At 44.6% G+C, this 22,485-nt stretch overlaps 1 protein-coding gene across 4 annotated transcripts in view; it reads right to left on the reverse strand.

The window, feature by feature from the left end:
- The window catches only part of LDB3 (LIM domain binding 3), a 176,121-nt gene that overhangs the window by 17,900 nt on the left and 135,736 nt on the right, over positions 1-22,485 (reverse strand). For 3 of the 4 annotated variants that reach the window (XM_081956513.1, XM_081956515.1, XM_081956514.1), the window contains 2 exons: positions 20,388-20,570; positions 5,838-6,076 (listed from right to left, as the gene is read on the reverse strand). In XM_081956513.1, coding sequence (XP_081812639.1) covers positions 5,838-6,076; positions 20,388-20,570 — 422 coding nt within the window. The remainder of the gene's footprint in view (positions 1-5,837; positions 6,077-20,387; positions 20,571-22,485) is intronic. The other variant, XM_081956516.1, reaches the window with a different exon arrangement.

A 22,485-nucleotide genomic window follows, 5' to 3' on the forward strand; every position in this document is an offset into this window, starting at 1 on the left:
ATACTAACATGGCTAAGGGAATGGATAATGCTGAGAAATAAAAGATTACTCAAATTGGAAGGCCATGACCTCCAAGCAGGCTGGCATGCCTTCCTCTGGTATGAAAAAGGATCTGCACACAAATATTTTAGTAGACATTACATCAGACAATCTCTGTTACTAATATGGAACAAAATTAAACATGACCACTATACCAAAATACCTATTTGGCTATCTACGATGGAAGCATACATACACCCAAATTTAATCAACATGGAAAATATAGTCACATATAAAGAGTTATTGAACAGGCAGGGGGAGATCAAAACCAGATCAGAACTGACATCACAAGGAGTACAAGTAGAATGGTGGTCTTATTTACAGATACAATCAAGGACAGGATAGGAAGAACGAAGGTATTGCCAAAGACTACACAATATTAGATAAACTTTTGATACAGACAGAAAACAGACTGATCAAAGTGCTGTACAGATTCTTGTTGGAATATAAACTAGAGAAGGAACATGTCAAAGAAACTATGGTCGCCTGGGCGAAAAATTTCGGTTACAATGTGGAATTGGCTAAGGAAAGGGAAAAACTTTGGATACAGCCTCAGATAATCTTAACGCTAATGCTTAGTCTGCTTTCAAAATCCGATGCTGCAGCAGACCTCAGATGTTGGATAATCCTCTATCTTTAGAGACAAATAAATTGCAAGAATCATTATTTAGTTTGTTTTGGCTTCTTCAAGCAGGTTATCTAGCTCAACTCTGCAGTCCAGGATAAAATAACCATCAACAATTGCATAATATTAGCAATCCTTTCCTTCCGTGGCTCCCTTCATTGTTGTTGTTGTTCACTTCTAGTTTGCACATCTTTCACTCTATTTTTGCCACTAATTTCAGTGTTTAACATTGCACTTTTGTTTACCCTGAGAGAATGCAGTCCACAACTTACAACAGTTTGTTTAGTGATTGTTTGAAGCTACGACGGTACCAGTGGTGGGTTACGACCAGTACATCCCGGTACGGGTTTACCGGTGCCTGCCGGAAGCACTAGGTGTTGTTCCGGTACGGTGCTCCAGAGGGCTCACCCATCTGCCCGTGCTCCGTACCAGTATTTGAGGTTTTTGGGGCTTCCGTGCATATGCATGGAGCATACGGTGCCTGCGCAATGCTCTGCCGAGCAGCTGGAGCATTGCGGAGGCATCACAGAGCATCGCGGACTGTAAGTACGCCTGCGTGCGCTGCGTGTGTGTGCACGTGCACTGCACACGTTCATGTGGTGGATGCCCAGCCCCATTGCACCGTAAAGAACCCACCACTGAGTTGACTGAAAAAAGTGACTTGGAACCGTTTTTCACACTTAAGATCACTGCAGCATCCCCACGGTCATGTGATCCAATTCAGATGCTTGGCCACCGATTCATATTTATGACGGTCACAGTGTCCCAGGGTTATGTGATCACCTTTTGTGACCTCCCAACAAGCATAATCAATGGGGAAACTAGATTCACTTAACAACTGTGGCAAGAAAGGTCATAAAGGGGGCAAACCCCACTTAACAAATATCTCACTTAGCAGCAAAAAAGTTGAGCTCAGTTGTGGTCGTAAGTCAAGGACTACCTGTATGCAAAAAAGGTGCCCTAATGTAATGGGCAAAATAAATAATCTCAAGGTACAGGGGGAAGAACCACAACAAAGACAACAGATAATTTGAGTTTGGCCTGGAACCAGTAGTGGGATTCATAATTTTTACTACTGGTTCTGTGGGTGTGGCTTGGTGGGTGTGGCACAGAAAGGATACCGTAAAATCCCCATTCCCTCCTGATCAGCTGTGACTGAGAATAGATGGGGGCGAGGCCAGCCAGAGGTGGTATTTACCGGTTCTCCAAATTACTCAAACTTTCCGCTACCACTTCTCCAGAACTGGTCAGAACCACCTCTGGAATGCCACCTCTGGAATTCTGTTATTAGCGGAAAGTTGGATATAACATAGCCTCTGAACATGGTGGCTCCATTTGACTGGTGGTTAAGGGGACCAGAGGTTTCTTACCAGTTGGGACTGGTTTGGCCAAGTAGGTAGTAACTTGGCCGGACACATGCCCAAACCAGTTCTATCCTCGGCGGTGCCATCTTGATTTTTGGTTCTGCGCATGCGCAGAACAATCTTCATTGCAAAAATGTATTTTTTTCCCTTTTCTAACTTTGTGCACATGCGCAGACCTTTTTAGGTACAAATGCGCACGCATGCAGAACGTGTGCCTGGCATGTGTGCATGCAAAGCAAGGACGGTCGCACGCAAAAAAAATTGCACACCAAACTGGCAGTAATTCCGACAGCCACCCACACCTGAAGGGCACCCATGTTTTATGAAAGTGTCTAATTTTGTAGGTCCCAGAATTCAGTGGACTTCCTTTCACCGATGGCATCAAGTAGAGAATGCATAGCAAATTCAGTACTCAAGAAGCTGAACTTGAAAATCTTCTAAGATGTTTTTCAGGCTTAACTTTCAAGACTTCATCAGCTTCAAAAGATAGAGAATTTGCAAATTAATCCTGGACTGCATGTTATAGCTTTCAGTTATAAATTTCGGAACATTGTCTTTTTCTATTCCTCCTTCTGTTCCATGTTTAAGAGAAAGCTTTATTTTAATTTCCTGTTTAGCTTTGTTTCATTCCTTCATACCAGCTCCATTGGTTCATTCCATTCCCACCTTAGCCCAAGGCCTCATTCCTTCATACAAATATATTTTTAAAAAACCTTAAAAATCTATCAACGGAGGCCTTTTCTTGCTCCCAAGCTCCTGATGTCTTTATGATATTAAGTCACTTAAATTTTTGAAGGCAAATGTCGCTTAACCAGAACTCTGGCGTAAATGTTCAGATTGCTTTGGTATCATTTTTTTAGCACAATCAATCACAGCTATTCCTTAACAAATTTTGTTTTATTTTTTTCAGGGAAAAAACCCTGCTACGTAGCGGGAAAAAATAGGGGAGTACAAAAGATAAAGGTTCTCCTCGCACATATGTGCTAGTGGTTCCCGACTCTAGGTGGCAGTGCTCATCCCCGTTTCAAAACTGAAGAGCCAGTGCTGTCCGAAGACGTCTCTGTGGTCATGTGGCCAGCATGACTAAATGCTGAAGGCGCATGGAACGCTGTTACCTTCCCACCAAAGGTGGTTCCTATTTTTCTACTTGCATTTTTACATGCTTTTGAACTGCTATATTGGCAGAAGCTGGGGCAAGTAACAGGAGCTCACTCCATTACACGGCGCTAGGGATTCGAACTACTGAACCATCAACCTTTCTGATTGACAAACTTAGCGTCTTAGCCACTGAGCCACCGTGTCCCTCGAAAAATATATAGAAATAACTAATCTTGAGCATCTCAAGAAGAAAGATTGCAGATGGATCTGTTCTTTGCTGGGCGAGTTGCTGAATTTCAGACAAGGGGAAAACAATGAAGAACTAAAAGAATACTGTATTCAAAAAAGTAACTGTCGAATCCTTAAGTGAAGCTCATCCCACTGTATCTGGATTCTGCTGTTTTATTCTGGTGAGGACTTCGATAAAACATGGAAAGGCTTAATTCTTTTTCTGGGATGCTACCCTAATGAAAGGAATGTACCACACAGATGCCTGTAGACATCTGAATTGCTAGGAGCAGAAGAAGCATATTCTCAAGACGCAGAGGTGATCATGCAGTTGAAACCTAGAATGTCATGCCATCTGCTGACAATTTTGGGGAACTGGCACCCTGCGAACAAGGACTATACTTCTGGATGCTGAAGTTCATCTCCAGAAAAAGGAGGATGTTGAAGTTGTTTTCAGCAACTGCTAAGCAGCGTCCTTATGTCAACGGCGGAATGCAGAATTTCCCTAACCTTGTTTATACATCAAGGCAGCTGGATAGATGAATGAGAAATGAACGAATGCCTGTGGCTTTTGTTTTATAAAGCCCTATGATCTTCAGAGGTGAAGAGTCCTTCCGTGGTGGCCAGGAAATGCTGGCAAACAGAACTGTGTGCTTGTCACATTCTCCCTCATTCCAGAGCAGGAGTGTCAGGCCTGGGGGCCAGATCCAGCCCACAGGGTGCTTAGATCTGGTCCGCAGGGCTGCCCTGGAAACAGTGAAAGACCATCCCGTGGTGCCTCTGCCAGCGAAAATGGGCTCCCAATGGGCTCCGTTTTTGGCTGCGATGGCCTCCTGCAGCCCTCCGCCAGTTAAAGCAGAGCTTGGTTTGAGGTGGAATTGTGTAGGACAGGGGTCTCAAACTCAAGGCCTGGAGGCCAGTTCTGGTGCATGGGGTGCTTAGATCTGGCCCGCAGGGCTGTCCTGGCAACAGCAAAGAACCAGCCCTCAGTGCCTCTGCCAACAAAAATGGAGGGGCTGCAGACAGCCTTTCTAAACTCCGTTTTTGCTGGCAGAGGGTTGCAGGAGGCTGTCACAGCCAAAAACGGAACTCAGGGGCCCGTTTTCGCTGGCAGAGTGCTCGGGCCACCACAGACGCCCACAACACGAATGATGTAGAGCTAGCTACACCCACCCCAGCCACACCCACCCCAGCCCCCCAAGGTCAAACACAACCTTGATGCAATCGAGTTTGACACCCCTGTTCCAGAGCAAGGTTGCACCCAATTCCAGAATCTTTTTCTGCTTGGTACCCCAGCTGAATTTTAGTGATAAATCAGGTGGAGGTTGATCTTGGCTGACTGAAGAAAAAGCTAGCATGCTACCACCAGAAAAAACGAGATATGTATGCCTGACTGGGATGTTAAAAAGACTTTCTAGATGAAGGCAATAGCAAAAATTCCTGCATTGTTCCCATGGAAACTACAAGCACGTTTACGAAGTTATCAGAAGTGGATCTTAACTCCAAGGAAACGTTAACTTTATAATATGCATAAATGTATATCTGAAAATACCCTTTCTGTGGTTTATTCAAAAAACAATGAAAAGATCCACCATCCATTCAACAAGAGGGGGACAAATTAACTACAGATAGACCCGGATTTACAACTACAATAAGTACTGGAAAATTCATTGCTAAGTAGCCCAGTTGTTAAGTGAGTCACCATATGACCGCACCCAATTTTATGACCCATTTGCAGGGGTGGGTTGCTGGGGTTCGGGCGATCCTCTAGCGAAGATTCTTATGGTTTGGTGAACCCCCCAAATCCCATTCCTGGCTGGCCCTGCTCACCCTGCCCCTCCCAGGAGTCTCCACATGGCCCGTTCATCATGTTAGGTAAGTGCAGGGCCTATGCAGAGGCTCGTGGAGGGGGAAAAGGGTCTACCAGAGGTTCCGGAAGTCCAGAAAGGGGCCTGTTTCCGGCCTCCAGAGGACCCTGGGAGAAGCCTTTTCCACTCTCCTGAGGCTCGCTGAAAGCCTCCGGAGCCCAGGGAGGGTGAAAAATGCTGCCCTGCCCCCATGGTGCAGGAAGCTGACTAGGCCACACCCACCAGGGCCACGCCCACCAAGCAACCAGGCAGAGAACCCATTGCTGCAATTTTTGAAGCCCACCCCAGCCCATTTGTCATGGTTCTTACGTGAGTCTCTTGCTGTTACTTAGCGAGAGATCACATGATGCTAACTTGCAACTTTCTAATGGCTTTCCAATTGACCTTGCTTGTCAGAAGCTGGCTGGGAAGGTGGCAGATGCTCCAAGCATCATAACTGAGCAATGGTTGCCAATGATTGCATGGCAGGGAGATGTTGCAACGGTTGTAAATTCAAGGACTGTTCAGAAGTCACTGTTAAGCAAGTACTACCTGTGGTTTCTTCTTCCTACAGTTTGTGTTGTTGCTAATGAACATTACTGGATGCAGTCAAGGATACCTTCAAAATCCCCTTACCTGGCTGATAGACCGAGGGCTTTATGCTTGCAGTGGTCACAACTCTTGGTTTCGGAGCAGGCACTGGGGCTTCACTGTAGCATGCGTAAGGAGCTGGTCCATGGGGAGCTGGTCCATGGGGAGCTGGTCCATGGGGAGCTGGTCCATGGGGAGCCGGTCCATGAGGAGCCAGTCCATGGGGAGCTGGGCCATAGGGAGCTGGGCCATGGGGAGCTGGGGCAGAAGTGTAGCCTTGGCCTCTAAAAACAAAGCAGATCATGTGTTCGTCAGAAGGTACAGCAAACAGCTGGAGAATGATGGTCCCCTACAAGGTAACAACTCTTCCTTGGAAGCTCCAGAAGAAAGCAAGAAGATGCTGCCACCTAGAAGCCTCACACAGTTAATACACACTTTCCATATTTATATCGGAAAGAAGAGAGAAACCTTTCATAAAAGGAGGACTCAAATGCTTAGGGCACTGTTAGCACATTCGTAGCATGTACATCCGAAAGCCAGCTCCATGGTTATTTGGTTAAGATGGCGAGATGTTGAAGATACCAGAGAAGACAACCCTGGTTGTCTTTCTTTCCTTGCAAGAAAGGGAACAAGAACTTTGAGGAGCAGAACTAAAACAGGAAGGGCAGATTAGAATTTTTCACAGTGAAAAAGCTGGAGCTCCTGAAAGAGAGAAAACAAGCGTAGTCCTTCATTAATAAAAGATCTGAGCCGAGCTGTAAAAAGAGATCCGTCTAAATTTCCACGGGAGAAAAAGGAAAGTTTTGGAAGGAGCTGACGGTGGTTTGCCAGGACAGCTTGGAAAGACTACACAAGCCAGGCAACGTGTCTGCGGGGCAAGCAAGAATTAAGTTTGGAAACTATTAGTTGCCAGAGAAATGAAGCCGCTGCAGATAAGGAGTGCATTAATGCTGTACTAATGATCAGCTGTCAAATGAAAAGCGAGAAGCTTTGAGTGGGATACCTCTTTTGGGACTGGTAAGAGATGGAAGTCGAAGCTTGATGGTGGAAGCTAAAAAAAAAAAAGACAGGTTTTTTTAAATGCAGAAAAATAAAATCAGTGCGATGGAGACATAGCATTTCCAATGAAAAACAAACTTTGTGAAGAGGGGAAGATGCACAGAAGAGGTGAAATCCATTATTTTTATTACACCATGGGACATGTAACATGTGCTCCATAAAACATAAGAGTTAGTAAAAGAATTAGAAAGGATCTTGGATGTCATCTAGTTCAACCCCTTGCTCAAGCAGGAGACTATTTCAGACAAGCAACTCTCCAGTCTCTTCTTAAAGACCTCCAATGATGAAGCACCCACAACTTCTGAAGGCAAGCTGTTCCACTGGTTAATTGTTCTCACTGTTAAGAAGTTTCTCCTTAGTTCTAGGTTGCTTCTCTCCTTGATGAGTTTCCATCCTTTGTATCTTGTCTTGCCTGCTGGTTCTTCGATAAATAAGTTGGCTCCTTCTTCTTTGTGGCAGCCCTTGAAGTATTGGAAGACTGCTATCATGTCACCCCTGGTCCTTCTTTTCACCAGGCTAGAAATACCCAGTTCCTGCAATGCTTATACCTCCTAATCATCTTTGCTGCTCTTCTCTGAACTCTTTCCAATATATCAACATCTTTTTTTTTTGTATTGGATAACCAAAACTGGATGCACTATTCCAAGTGGGGTCTTATCAAGGCTTTATAAAGTGGTGCTATTACTTCACGTGACCTTGATTCTATCCATCTGTTAATGCAATCTAGGATTGCATCGGCTTTTTATTTTACTGCTGCCATGCACTGTTGGCTCATGTTTAGAGGTTGGCACTAAAACTCCAAGATCCCTCTCCTAGTCCTCGACTTACAACAATGGGGACCGGCATTTTCATGGCTAAGCAAGATGGTTGTTCAGTGGCTTGCACCTGATTTTACAACCTTTTAAAGCCACTTGCCATGTGCACACGGCCATTAAGCAACTCCAACTTCTCCTGTTGACTTTGCTTGTTAGAAACTACTGGAAAGAGATCACCAAAGGTGATCTCACAATCCCAGGATGCTGCAACTCTTCTAAATATGTATCACTTGCCAAGCACCCCAAATTTGATCAGGTGACTGCAGGGATGCTGAAACAGTCATAAATGCGAGTAGTCTCACAAGTCTCTTTTTTTCAGTGCCATTGTCATTTCCAACAGTAGTTAAATGAATAGTTGCTAAGATGAGGATTACCTGTACGTTCTTAAAGGATGGAACAGAATAACAGAATCAGAAAAGACCTTAGAGGTCTTCTAGTCCAGTCCCTGCTTAGGCAGGAAACCCTACACCACTTCAGACAAATGATTATGCAGCATCTTCTTAAAAACTTCCAGCATTGGAGCATTCACAACTTCTGGAGGCAAGCTGTTCCACTGATTGATTGTTCTAACTGTCAGGAAATTTCTCCTTAGTTCTAAGTTGCTTTTCTCCTTGATTAGTTTCCACCCATTGCTTCTTGTCCTACCCTCAGATGCTTTGGAGAATAGTTTGACTCCCTCTTCTTTGTGGCAGCCCCTGAGATATCGGAACACTGCTATCATGTCTCCCCTAGTCCTTCTTTTCATCAAACTAGTTCCTGCAACTGTTCTTCATATGTTTTAGTCTCCAGTCCCCTAATCATCTTTGTTGCTCTTCTCTGCACTCTTTCTATAGTCTCCACATCCTTTTTTACATCATGGTGACCAAAACTGAATGCAGTATTCCAAGTGTGGCCTTACCAAGGCATTATAAAGTGGTATTAACACTTCACGTGATCTTGATTCTATCCCTCTGTTGATGCAGCCTAGAACTGTGTTGGCTTTTTTGGCAGCTGCTGCACACTGCACACTGTTGTCCTAAGAACAGGGTTCTTAGCTCTGGGCTTGCCAAAAACTCTTGAGAGTGACATGTTGAGGCTACAAAATCTGATTTAATAAATAATTAAACCACACAGCTTTGTAACCCATGAACATGATGGATGACAGACATACTACAATTAAGACAATGGCCCTTTGTTGCCTTCCACGATTCAAATTCATTCGTTCATTCGTTCATTCATTCGTTCATTCATTCATTCATTCATTCATTCATTCATTCATTCATGACATTTATATAGTCATGCATCTTATAGCCATCTCTGGGTGGGTATAGAAATAAATTTCAGATAAAATACAGGAAAGGAATTATTCCAAATTCTCATGGCTGTGTTGAAGGAGAAGACAAAGAAGGGATAGAAATGCTCATTTTAGGTTATAATTTAAAAATATATATAACAACATCTTCATGATTGTAACCGTGGCTGAACAGGTGATAAGGAATTAAGAGCTGCAACTTAACCATTAGATGTAGGATGGATGTGAGACAGCAGGAAGTCTCCAGACCAAATCTGTGTTTCCTTGTGATGCTCTTAAGTGGTTTCACAAAACTTTTTATAGCTCAAAATATGAGATCAGCTCCGTGCTTGTAGGTTAGAAGGAGAATTCATATTTTAAAAAGTTAAAGTCAAACAGCTATTTACAAAGTCATCGACACAGCATCAGAAACAACATAAGAACAACAACAACAAAATTAAAAACCACACAAACAAGGAAAAAAACATAATTTGGAGAATAACTTGTATTAATGAAATTATGAACTTTAGGAGAGATTAAAAAATGTTAAATATCCCGATGCAACGTTTTCAGCTGGCATGCATTTGGATAGATAGACCAAAGCACTATAATGACAGTTTTTCTGTTGAAAAACTTTTTCATTTAGTACAGGCTAAATGGGGTCCTGAAGTATCCACAATGGAAGAATGGCTGGTGAAGATGACAGAGCTAGCAGAAATAGCAAATTAACCTGTTTGATTAGAGAAAGATTAACAGCTACATTTATTAGTGAGTGGAAACACCTTACAGACTTTTTGCTGAAAAAGAAAAAGAGAAAACGAACTTGTGAATTATGATGTTTGAAGATTAGAAAAGATCATTTATGAAACATTGTGACTTTAGACAGCAAAATATAAATGAACAGCAGTTCTTTATGATTTCTCTCTCTTTTTCCTATTTCTATTTTCTTTTTGCCCTATTTTCTATTCTTCTTTGTTAACCTTATTTCCTCTTACTGCTTTTACTTTTTTAAAAAAATTCCTTAATAAATAATTATGTGTGTGTGTGTGTGTGTTTGTGTGTGTGTAAAACGATACTCTAAGCTACTTTGCTTTTTGCATTAAATTTTTGAACTGATGTGGTTTCCCATTCTTTTATAAATAACACTGATTTTTAAAAGCCGCACTCTAGTTTTTTGACACTCTGGCGCAATAAATCTGGCAGCTAACAAATGAATTAATTTCTCCCGGTGCGCCGTTTTATATCTCCTTGGGAACAATCAAGCCACACTAGTGTTATTTATGAAGGACTATTGTGCAATCTTTCTAATTTCCCGAAAAGATTCCATCAAAGGGAGTAGCTTAAATGGCACTGCTCCAGAGATGGTAATATATATATCAGTACGAGTACAAACATGGTCTAGACATGGGAGGGTTAAAGTTACCATGTTTGGGAAGCAACGAGCCTGAGAGAAGGCTGCCATCAAAATAGATGGTCACCAAGTATAAACAGGGGAATGAGACCTAGATCTATCTAGACCTAACGAAGGGTTGAGTTATGTGAAGTTACACTAGGTAGCTTTCTTCCTGAACTAGAACAGTGTTTCCCAACCTTGGCGACTTTAAGTCCTGTGGACTTCAACTCCACAGTTGAAGTCCACAGGACTTAAAGTCGCCAAGGTTGGGAAACACTGAACTAGAAGACCGCTGAGGTTCCTTCCAGCCAGAGGTGGGTTTCACGTAATTTTACCACCGGTTCACCGCACACCAAAACTGTGAGCATGCACACCCTCCACACATGTGCTTTGCTAGCATGTGTGGCTTAGAAAATGTGGCTAAATAGGATGACATAGGCAGGTGAGCCAACCACTACCAGTTTGCCCGAACCAATCTGAACTGGCTGAATACCACTACTGCTTCCAGCCCATAGGTGGTATTCAGCAGGTTCTGACCAGTTCTCAGAACCGGTAGTGGAAATTTTAAGTAGTTCAGAGAATCGTTCATACTGCCTCTGACTAGCCCCGCCCCTATCTATTTTATTCCTCCCAAGTCCCAGCTGATCGGGAGGAAATGGGGATTTTGCAGTATCCTTCCCCTTCAGTGGTGGGTTCCGGATTGTACTGCAACCTGTACAGTTGCAACGGGGCCCAGCGTCCACTACATTAATGCGTGCAGCACGTGCATGCGTTCTTACTTCTTGCGACGCTACCGCAAGCCTTTGTGATGCTCCAGCTGCTTGGCGGAGCGTCGCAGAGGCACCATGTGCTCTGTGTGCAGGAGCACCAAAGAGCTCAAATACAGGTAAGGAGCTTAGGCGGGCGGGCGGGCGGGTCCTCCAGAGCACCATACCGGAACGGTACCTGGTGCTCCGGGCAGGCACCGGTACGCCTGTACCAGGGCGTACCTCTTGCAACCCACCACTGTTCCCCTTCCCTGCCCACTAAGCCACACCCACAGAACCAGTAGTAATTCTTTTTTTGAATCCTACCACTGTTCCAGCCCTACGATTCTATATTCTTTATGAGTAGGTCTTCTTAGATCTGCCATAAAAGCAGCTAACCTATCCATATCCAAGTCATGTCATTGTCTCTTTGCTGCTCGCTCCCAGCATGAGGGAGCTTTTAGAGAAAGATGTATTGCTGAACATTGGGTGAAGCTTACAGAAGAGAGAGTTGGATGTCACCATTGTCTCTTTCAGGAGAAATCACTTCTGATCCTACTTGAATGACAATAGGCCATTCCACTCTTGAAATGTGCCAGCAGGGGAAAAAATTATTTTGCACACTTCTAATTCCTAGATGATTTGTTGAACCCAGTTTTAAAAGCAAACAGATACCACCAGAAGTTGTAAGTTGGCTTTAAGAAAATATTGGAATGTGCAGAAATAGATTAACACTTGCAATTAACGGAAAGGAAGAATCTGATTATTATAATATATGGGAGTTATTTCATCAATGGTTAGAGAATAAATATGAAAGTAATGTATTATAAAGTTAAGTAAGTTAAGAAGAGAAATGTATCAGCCTTAAGTAGCAGTATTAAAATAAGAATAGACATAATTAAGGAATATGGTGGTTAAAAATTGTACCCAGATGACACACTGTTTAATAAACAATGAAATGTTTGTATTAAAAGAAAATTTTAAAAATTGAAAGAAAAAGAAGTTGTAAGTTGGATAATCAAATTCCAACCTCTAGTCCTTTTCCTGTTGTTCTTAAAGATTATGAATAGACCCTTTGCATATAACATAAAAGTTTATGTAGTACCACAGAGACATCTTTGATTTTAAATTATGTGCATAACTAGTATTCTGATGTGCTCTTTCTGTCTCTGATATGAGTAGCTGATACTGAGAATCACTGTTAATTGCTGAATCCAAGAACTAGAATAACATCACAGATACAATAATAGGCTTAATAGCAGTGACTGTGAGAAGGATCCTGGAATCTTAGTAGACAGCCAGCTAAATATGAGCCAGAAGTGGGCAGCGTCAGCCAAAAAATCCAATGCAGTCCTAAATTGCATTAACATAGGGATACAATCAACATCAAGTGAGGTACTAATGCTACTCTATAAAGCTCCAGTGAGACCACACCTAGAGCACTGCATCCAGTTTTGGTCACCACACTATATAAAGATGTTGAGACTCTAGAAAGAGTGTAGAGAAGAGTAACCAGGATGATGAGGGTATTAAAGGCTAATGCATATGAAGAACGGTTACAGGAACTGGGCATGGCTAGTCTAGTGAAGAGAAGGACCAGGGAAGACATGATAGCAGCCTTCCAATATTTGAGGGGCTGCCACAGAGAGGAGGGGGTCAAGCTATTTTCCAAGGCACCCGAAGGCCAGACAAGGAATAATGGATGGAAACTGACCAAGGAGAGATTCACCCTAGAAATAAGGAGGAACTTTCTGACAGTGAAGAACAATCAACCCATGGAACAGAAGTTGCCTTCAGAAATTGTGTGAGCTTCATCACTTGAGACTTTCAAGAAGAGATTGGACTGCCATTTGTCAGAAATGGTGTAGGGTCTCCTGCTTGAGCAGGGGGTTGGATTAGATGACCTATAAGGTCCCTTCCAACTCTGTTAATCTGTTAATCTGAGAAACTCAAGAGTCTGAGAGACTTGGAAAGATGAACATGCTACCAACTTTCCTGATTCTCCACGATTTGGAAAGAGCTGAAACAGGAGCACATTTTGTTATCTCTGAAGTAGATGCCATTAAAAAAATCTGACTTCAACTGCAGTATTTTGAAGGTTAGAATTCTATGTGGTCTGAGCACCTGTTTTTGATTGTCTCTGAATTCCTGGGACTCATTCAGCTTTAGATTTTGGGAATGTTTCCAAACTCCTTTTGTGCCAAATGTCTGAATTTAAGACTTTTCAAGTTCTTTGGTCCGACTAACAATTCCTGACTCAAGCTACCACTCTCTCTTCCTCATTTCAAGCAGCACGACTTCTGGCCCAAAGCCAGGTTTCGTAATTAATTTCTGAACATCTCCGAGTGAAAGTCTTGCCATTCTAATTTGAAACCAAGTTGGAACTTGTGACTCATTTTCTGCAGAATATATTCGGAGGGGAAAAAAAAACATTTTCCCATTGATTAATAAATCTCTAATTGAATAAAGTGCTCTCTCTTCCCACTCCCGGAAAAGTTCTTATTTATTTGGGTGCATCACACATGCCTGATAATGAAATTGAAGATGATGTAAAGGAACAAGACTAGAATTTATGTTCACTTTGTGCACATATCAATGTTGAATTTTAAGTATGGATTGATTGTAGTTAGATCTCTCTCTGAGTTACTGTTTTCACTTGCCTGTTCAAAAGGTCAACAAAGCTGTTAGAAAAAGGCTTTCCTGTCCAATTAGATACATCTACCACTCTAGGGGATGTGGTGCTCAGTGGTTAATATGCTGTGCTTCTCGATGAGAAGGTCGGCAGTTCAGCGATTCGAATCCCTAGCGCCGTGTAACGAGGTGATCTCCCGTTACTTGTCCCAACTTCTGCCAACTTAGCAGTTCAAAAGCATGTAAAAAATGCAAGTAGAAAAATAGGAACCACCTTTGGTGGGAAGGTAACAGCATTCCATGCGCATTCAGCTTTTAGGCATGCTGGCCACATGACTATAGAGACAACCTCAGACAGTGCTGGCTCTTCGGCTTAGAAACAGAGATGAGCACCACCCCCTAGAGCGAGAAACAACTCGCTCGCATGGGCGGGGGAACTTTTACCTTTACCTTTTACCACTCTCCGTCTCTAGTAGGTTGCAACTGAGTCCTGATTAATATTGCAAAAAAGAACTATTGGCGAGTAACCAAAGTAGAAAGCTGGTGCATATCCACAAAGTTTGTGATAAAATGGTATGCCATGAACACCTGTTGTACAGACTGCAACTGCTTATATCTGCCAGTTCCTTGGGACAATCAAGGTTCCTTTTCAAGTTCTATGAAATGCAAACTCCTGCAAATGCACAGCACATCTTTTGATAAGAAGGAATGGAAAGGTCTAACCACGTTCATCATGTGGTTGCTCAACACAGGGGTGCCTGTTGAGACTCTATGTTCTTTATGTGCATGACTGCATTCCAACTCACGCTAGTAATACTATCACTAAATTTGCAGATGATACAACAGTGGTGGGACTCATCTCTGGTGGGGCGGGGATGAGTCTGCCTATCGAGATGGACCGGTTGCTTTCATGGTGTGGAGACAATAATTTGGCCCTTAACACCAATAAGACCAAGGAGCTTATAGTGGACTACAGAAGGAATAGATCAGGCATCCAGCCCTTGCTTATCAATGGAGACCGAGTGGAGCAAGTGGCCAGTTTTCTGGATGTTGTCATAAAAGAGGACCTGACCTGGGGCAACTCACATTGCAGCACTGGTCAAAAGGATCCAGCAGAGATGATACTACCTGAGACTTCTTAGGAAACAACAACTGAATGACCTTCTACTGCTGCACCATAGAGAATATTTTAACTCACTGCACCTGTGTATGGTTTGCCAATTGCTCAGGGGCAGATAGGAGAGCACTCCAGAGGGTCAACATCATTGCCAGAGGGTCATTGGTTGCCCTCTCCCCTCTTGGAAGAGCTTTATAGCTCCCATTGCCTTGAGAAAGTTCAAAATGTTCTTAAAGATCCATCTCATCCTGGGCACCCTTTTTTGAACTATTACCATCTGGCAGACGGTACAGGATAACAAAAACAGGGACAAATGGATTGAATAACAGTTTCAATCCCAGGGCAGTAACAATATTGAATTCAACTGTATAATGAAATATTAGTGCAATATCAGGGGTTTTCAATTCAATTGCATAGAATGTGAAGGATGTGTGTTTTATTTTTATAATTATAATGTACACTGAAGATGGCATTTGATTTCATTGTATGAGGTACAATCACAATAAAGTAAAGTAAACTAAACATTCCCACAAGACCTCAGAAAAGCATTTGGACGTTTAGTCCATGGTTTAACTCAAGTGAGATTTTAAAATATAGATTGGCTTTTGAATTATGTGACCAGCAAATGCCTGTTTGAAAACAAGTTTTTGTCTTCCTCTCTCTTCTCTCCTCCCCTTTCATCTCTTTCTTTCAGATGAGCCTGTCCTTTTCCGGATCTCAAATGAATCGGATGCGGGGATCGCAAGTATCACAAAAGTTGCTTACAAAGCAATGGCTACTACAGCTATTTCATGGCCCAAGAATGAAGTTTTGCTTTGCTGGGAAAAACTCCATAATAAATAATAATAATAAATTTGAATTTATTAGCCGCTCCCTTTCCAGACAGGACTCGGGGCGGCGTACAGTAGAGCATAAAAAACATAAAACATATGTACAGACACATAAACATACACATATACAAAGACATACATGCACGGAGGAGGTAACAAATTACATCACATTTAGACAATTAAAAATCACCATTAAAATATCCCATTTACAATAACACAATTTAAACATTTAAAAATTTAAAACAACTGTCAGGAGGAATAAGGAAAAAATTTACGGTTGAGCCAGGCCAGATAATTGAAAGAGGTGGGTCTTCAGCTGTACACGGAAGGAGCGGAGATCGGAAATAATCCTGATGTCACGGGGGAGGTCATTCCACAGGGCTGGGCCCATCACAGAGAAGGCTCTGCTCCTGGGTGCCGCCCCCCGACACTGTTTAGCGGACGGCACCCGAAGAAGTCCTTCTCTGTGTGAGCGGATTGGTCGTAGGGATGTATGGGGCAGGATGCGATCCTGCATGTAACTAGGTCCTGTGCCATGAAGCGCTTTAAAGATCATAATCAAAACCTTGAAACGCACTCGGTAGAGCACAGGAAGCCAGTGCAGCTCGCGCAGGAGAGGTGTTACAGGGGAGTATCTAGTCCTCCCCATAATCACCCGCGCGGCCGCGTTCTGGACCAACTGCAGTCTCCGAGTGCATCTCAAGGGAAGCCCCATGTAGAGAGCATTGCAGTAGTCCAGGCGAGACGTCACTAGCGCATGGGTGACTGTGCGTAGGGCATCCCAGTCCAATAAGGGGCGCAATTGGCGCATCAGGTGAACCTGATGGAACGCCCCCCTTGCCACGGCTGTTACATGGTCATCCATGGACAGCCAGGCATCCAGGAGGACGCCCAAATTGCGCACCTGTTCCATGGGGGCCAGTTGCACGCCCCCAATGGCCAGAGATGGAAGCCACTGGTTGAACCGGGAGGCCGGAAGCCACAGCCACTCCGTCTTGGAAGGGTTGAGTTTTAGTCGGTTGCCATCCATCCAGACCCGTACAGCCTCCAAACACCGGGACATCATTTCAACGGCCTCATTGGGGTGGTTTGGGGTGGAAATGTATAGCTGAGTATCATCAGCATACAGATGATATCCCACCCCAAAACCACGGATGATCTCGCCCAGCGGTTTCATGTATGTGTTGAACAGGAGAGGCGAGAGCACCGACCCCTGTGGCACCCCACATGTGAGGGGGCTCCGGGTCGATCTCTGCTCCCCTGCCAACACACGTTGCGTCTGGCCAGAGAGGTAGGAGCCAAACCACCGTAAAACAGTGCCCCTGACTCCCAGCCCCTCTAGCCGGTGCAACAGGATACCATGGTCGATGGTATTGAACGCCGCCGAGAGATCTAATAGGACCAGGATAGAGGAACAACCCCTATCTCTGGCCCTCCAGAGATCATCAACCAACGCGACCAAGGCCGTCTCCGTGCTGTGCCCGGGTCAGAAGCCGGACTGGCGCGGGTCTAGATAATCATTCTCCTCCAGGTGACGTGGAAACTGTTGTGCCACCACACTCTCTACAACCTTCGCTAAAAAAGGAAGGTTGGAGACTGGACGATAATTGACTAGATCCGTTGGGTCCAGGGAAGGCTTCTTGAGCAGGGGCCTCACAACCGCCTCTTTCAAGGCGGCCGGCAGAAACCCCTCACCCAACGAAGCGTTCACTAGGCCCAGGAGCCAGTCGCGCGTAACCTCCCAGGATGCCAGTACAAGCCAGGAGGGACACGGGTCCAATAAACATGTGGTGGGTCGCAGACGTCCACGCAACCTGTCCAAATCCTCGATGGCAACCGAGTCAAACTCCTCCCAAAGCGGTCCCTCAAGACTCGCCACGGGCGTCTCAACTGGACCACTGAAAGGGGCCCATCCCATCCGGATTTGAGCGACTTTGTCCTGTAGATATTTCCCAAACTCCTCTGCTCTGCCCTGTAAAGGGGCTTCCCGCGGTCTCTCAAACAAGAGGGAGCGAGTCACCCGAAACAGGGCGGCAGGGCGGTTATCTGCGGATGCAATAAGAACGGCGCAATATTGACGTTTGGCCGCTCTTAATGCCACAAGGTACGTCCTCAAATAGGCTCGTGCCTGTGCTCGGTCAAATTCGGAACGGGAGGATCTCCAACGACTCTCTAGGCGTCTCTTGTGGCGTTTCATCACCCTTAGCTCCTCGGTAAACCAAGGGGCCAGGGTGGTTCGTCGCCGCAGGAGAGGCCGCAAAGGTGCCACTCGGTCTAGGGCCCCGGTAGTCGCACTATTCCATGCGTCTACCAGGTCCTCCACTCGGTGGCGGGTCAGGTCCACAGGAGGTGGCCCAAGCTCCGTCTGGAACCTATCTGGTTCCATCAGGCGCTTGGGGCGGAACCATCTAATACCTTCCGGTTCCGCCTCCCCGCAGCGGGGAGTAGCACCGGGGAAGTCAAGCCGGAGAAGTGAGTGATCTGACCATGACAGGGGAATAATAGTTGGATCCCCTATTCCCAGATCACTCGTCCACTGGCCAGAGACAAAGACAAGGTCCGGCATGTGGCCTCCCTCGTGAGTAGGGCCCTGAATTAATTGGGTCAGGTCCATGGCTGTCATGGAAGCCATGAACTCCCGAACCCCCTCAGACGCTTCTCCCATCGACGGCAGATTAAAATCCCCCATCACTAAGAGTTTGGGGGTTTCAACCGCCACCGATGAGATCAGCTCGAGGAGTTCAGGCAGGGCCGCTGATGTATAGCGAGGAGCCAGGTATACTATCAGCAGGCCCAACTGCCTCCCTGGGCCCCATCTCACGACATAAAGGTGAGTCAACATTGAACCACTCCGTTATCAGAGTTCTGCCAACTATTTTTTTGGCAGCCTATCTCAAGCCAACAATAATAAAAAAAAATGCTTGACTTTTAAGTAATGATTTACACACACGATTTCTAGAGTTTAAACCGCAGGTCGCCAGGCTACCCTGCAGGCGAAAACAGGGGAAAGAGCAGTTTGCCTAAGGCTACCTGCAGCGGAGGGATTTAAATAATTTAACAACTGGTTCTCTGGCTGGGTAGGCGTGGCTGTGTGGTCATGTGAGTGGGTGGGTGTGGCCAACTCAATGTCACTCATCACACCCAGCCCCACCTCCTGGCCACTACCTTCAAAGGCAGAGGTGGAATTCAGCAATTTTGACCAGTTCGGACTAATCCCACCAATGGCTAGCCCTGCCATTTTTGGCACATTTTTGGCCATTTTCTAGGCTGTTTTCAGGCCCCTTTTCAGTCCTTTTTTGGTCTGTTATTCAGCCACTTTTTGGGCTGTTTTCCAGGCCATATTTGTGGCCATTTTGGGACCAAAAACAGCTTGAAAACAGCCCAAAACGCCCCCAAATGTCCCAAAACTGGGTGGGGGTGGGGCCAGCCAGTGGTGGGATTAGCCAGTTCGACAAACTGGGCAGAATTTTAACAACCCGTTCACCCGAAGTGATCTGGACCGGCTGAATTATACCTCTGGCTACCTGGAGAATTTCTGGACTGAGATGAGATTGAGATCACAGATACTCAGCACATGGCTAACAGAATTCTTTATTAATATTTATTAATATTTCATGTAGTAACAAAGTACTACCAAACTCTCTGGAATATTCCAGGAACCTGGTTTTTTTTTTTAATTAATTCATTACATAACAATTTCAAGTATTTTTCTGGGAAAAAATCCAGCTGTCATAAGAGGGGATTTGGTGTACCTTGAAAGAATGAAAGAACATAGGTGCATTTTTCTGGCTTTCTGTGCTCTAATAATGAAGCTTTGATTTGCACTGGCAACAGATCACACTGGCACCTTCCCAAGGAAATACGATCCATTGGAATTCATTGTCCTAGTTTAGATTATTATTCCGGTGAAGTTTTATAAATTATGAGCAGAAAAAAAAAACCCTCTGGACTTGTGCAAAGATGGGGCCTGATACGAGATGATCCGAGTGATAATATTAACCATAAAAGGTAAATGTAAAGGTTCCCATCGCACATATGTGCTAGTCGTTCCTGACTCTAGGGGGTGGTACTCATTTCCATTTCAAAGCCGAAGAGCTAGCACTGTCCGAAGATATCTCCGTGGTCATGTGGCCAGCATAACTAAACGCAGGAGGCACATGGAATGCTGTTACTTGCATTTTGAGCTCACTCAATTATGCAGCGCTAGTGATTCAAACCGCTGAACTGCCGACCTTTCTGATCAACAGGCTCAGCATCTTAGCCACTGAGCCAACACATCCCTCGAATATTAACCATACAGTGATGCAATTTTGCAGCTGTTTTATGAGTGGTGAGTTTGCAGACTTGCCTTCTCCAATCTGAGCTCTTCTGAAAACAGAAATCAATTCTCCGGGAAGCATAGTTTCAGTTGCCAAACTAAGACAATCACCCAGAAGAAGACAATACAATGGCAGAGGTTTTAAAACAGCCCCAACAAAAGTGGATTTATTACCCTGATTTTCTTTTTCTTTTTACAGAAGTTTGCATTCCTGGTTATTGCCTGCATGTTTTCAAGGGCTCCCTAGAAGATGTCTAAGCTTGTGGAGAACAACTTATTGTACGGTACTAAAGCTTCCAAGATATGTGGAAGCTCCCCCCACCTTCCCACATCCCCTTGAATTGAATTAATCCATTGTCCTAGTGGAGGGCTCACATCAAAGCAACTGGATGGAGCAAACAAGCACAACATTTTACCTTTGGCAGGAGGACGAGATGGAGTCATAAGCCCCAGATGAAGCGGAAGCTGGCAGCATCATCATCCGATGGACACCACCATGAGAAGCAGTAGCAACAGCAGCAGACGACGGACTGGCCGAAGCAGCAGGCATAGCAGAGGGAGTGCAGCTGATAGACACAGGCTCATGCTCAACAGGGGTACTAATTAAAGTTAAATTGGATAAAAGAAGATATATTTTTAAATGCCAGACCTTGACAGTTCCACCAAGGGGATGGACCAACAAAGATACACACAAAGAGACAGGTGAACTTGCTTCAGAGTTTTGGAAGCACAGCTCAAAAGGACAATGGAGACCAGGGGTTATTGGTTAGGGCTTTGGCACATTGGGTGGAGGGGGGCGGGAAGAGACTAAGAGAGTCCCCTCACCAACTCTCTGCATCCCAACTGTGGGAAGATGCATCAGTTGGTCAATCCAGGCAGGAGATATGAGATAGGATCTAGATCAGGGGTGTCAAACCCACGTCGTCACATCATTGTCACATCACGTATCCAGAGGTGACTTGCTCCCGGTTTGGCCCAGTTCGGCTGAACCGGTAGTTGTATTTTTGCCTTGGTTGCAGAATTGGCAGCGTCCCAGGCTTGCCACGCCCCTGAACCGGTTCCCTCACCGCCCTCATGTCGTTTTCTAGTGACTGCGCGTGTGAAGTTCACTGTAAATTGTTCTGCACATGTGGGAAGAACAATTTACATTGTACTGTGCACACGTTTGCTTCGCTCGAGAAGCGAACTGGTAGTAAAGCTGGCAGAAACCCACCACTGGACATATCATGACTTTTCCCCCCCTTTGCTAAACTGGGCGTGGCCAGCGCATGACATATCTGGCCTGCGTGCCCCAAGTTTGACACCCCTGATCTAGGTCATACATGTGGGGAAAGGATTGCTCCCCCCTTTTTTTGCTGTTGGATCCACAAATTTTCAGCCTTCTCTGAGCTGTTGCTTTAAAAAAATGCAAAAGTTGCATGTGATAATAAACAGAGTGGCAAATGGGAAGTGGAAGGAAGGAATGATAATATTTGGAGGCCTCTTGATACTGACAATGAGTTATGGCAGAGAATATTCATAGACTGGAATAGGGAACAAGATCAGCCAATGAAAAGACATGGCAACTGAGTCAACCAATGAGGACTGTTTGGAAACTGAAACAGTATTTGCTGGAGACAGCTAGGAGCCTGGGCATGGCTTAGGTTAACTTCTGTACTATATCTCTGAGTCTGTGCGGAGAACTAAAACTAGTCTGAGCTCTGAACTAAACTGGGAACCAATCTCTTCTCTCTAACACGTTGGAAGAACCACTCTTGGAATTGCATATATGTCTTAGTAGTAGCTTGCCAATTTTTTTACTACTGGTTCGGGCACGCACACCTGCAATGCTTCTGTGCATATGCAGAAGCATCTGGGCAGGTGGGTGGAGTCTCCCGCCACCGCTACTACCGGTTTGCCTGATGTGGGCCAAACTGGGAGCAACCCTCCTCTGATATGTCTCCTGTGCTATATTATATATAAAAAGAAGTTAATGAACCCTGCTGAATCAGTTACCTGTGTGTGCTTTCTGGATTTGATTGCTGCAACAAACTCCGACAAGTTAGTGCTTGAGCATATTCCTTAGCATTTTCTTACTTTACCCAACTTGGTTGCTGTTAGAGCCCCTCCCCTATCTCTCTCTTGCATATGCTAAGTTGAAGGGCGGTCCTGTCAATTTTTGACTCAGTCATCAGTTCTCAGATTGTTGCAGGTTTAATTCATGCCTCACCTCGTTCACCCTCTTCTTTCTCTACTGATTTCTGTATAATTCCTTCGGGGAAAGTATTTCTGGGATCCAGCCTGGGTGAAAGGAACCTGAAGGCCTCATCTCAACTTTATCATCTGAACATGTTGTCTTTTAGGGGCTAAACTTCCTCAAAACAGGGGTGAAATGCTACAGTTCGGGCCAGTTTCCCCAAATTGATAGTATTAAAAAAATGCTAAAAAAGGTTTTAAAAAGTTCCGACCATCGCTTGGCACAGCTGATTGTCACACAGCTAACCATCAGAACTTTTAAAAAAACTTCTTAAAGCA

Source organism: Natrix helvetica, assembly GCF_964273705.1.
Source record: "Natrix helvetica genome assembly, chromosome: 5".
Taxonomy (NCBI): domain Eukaryota; kingdom Metazoa; phylum Chordata; class Lepidosauria; order Squamata; family Natricidae; genus Natrix; species Natrix helvetica.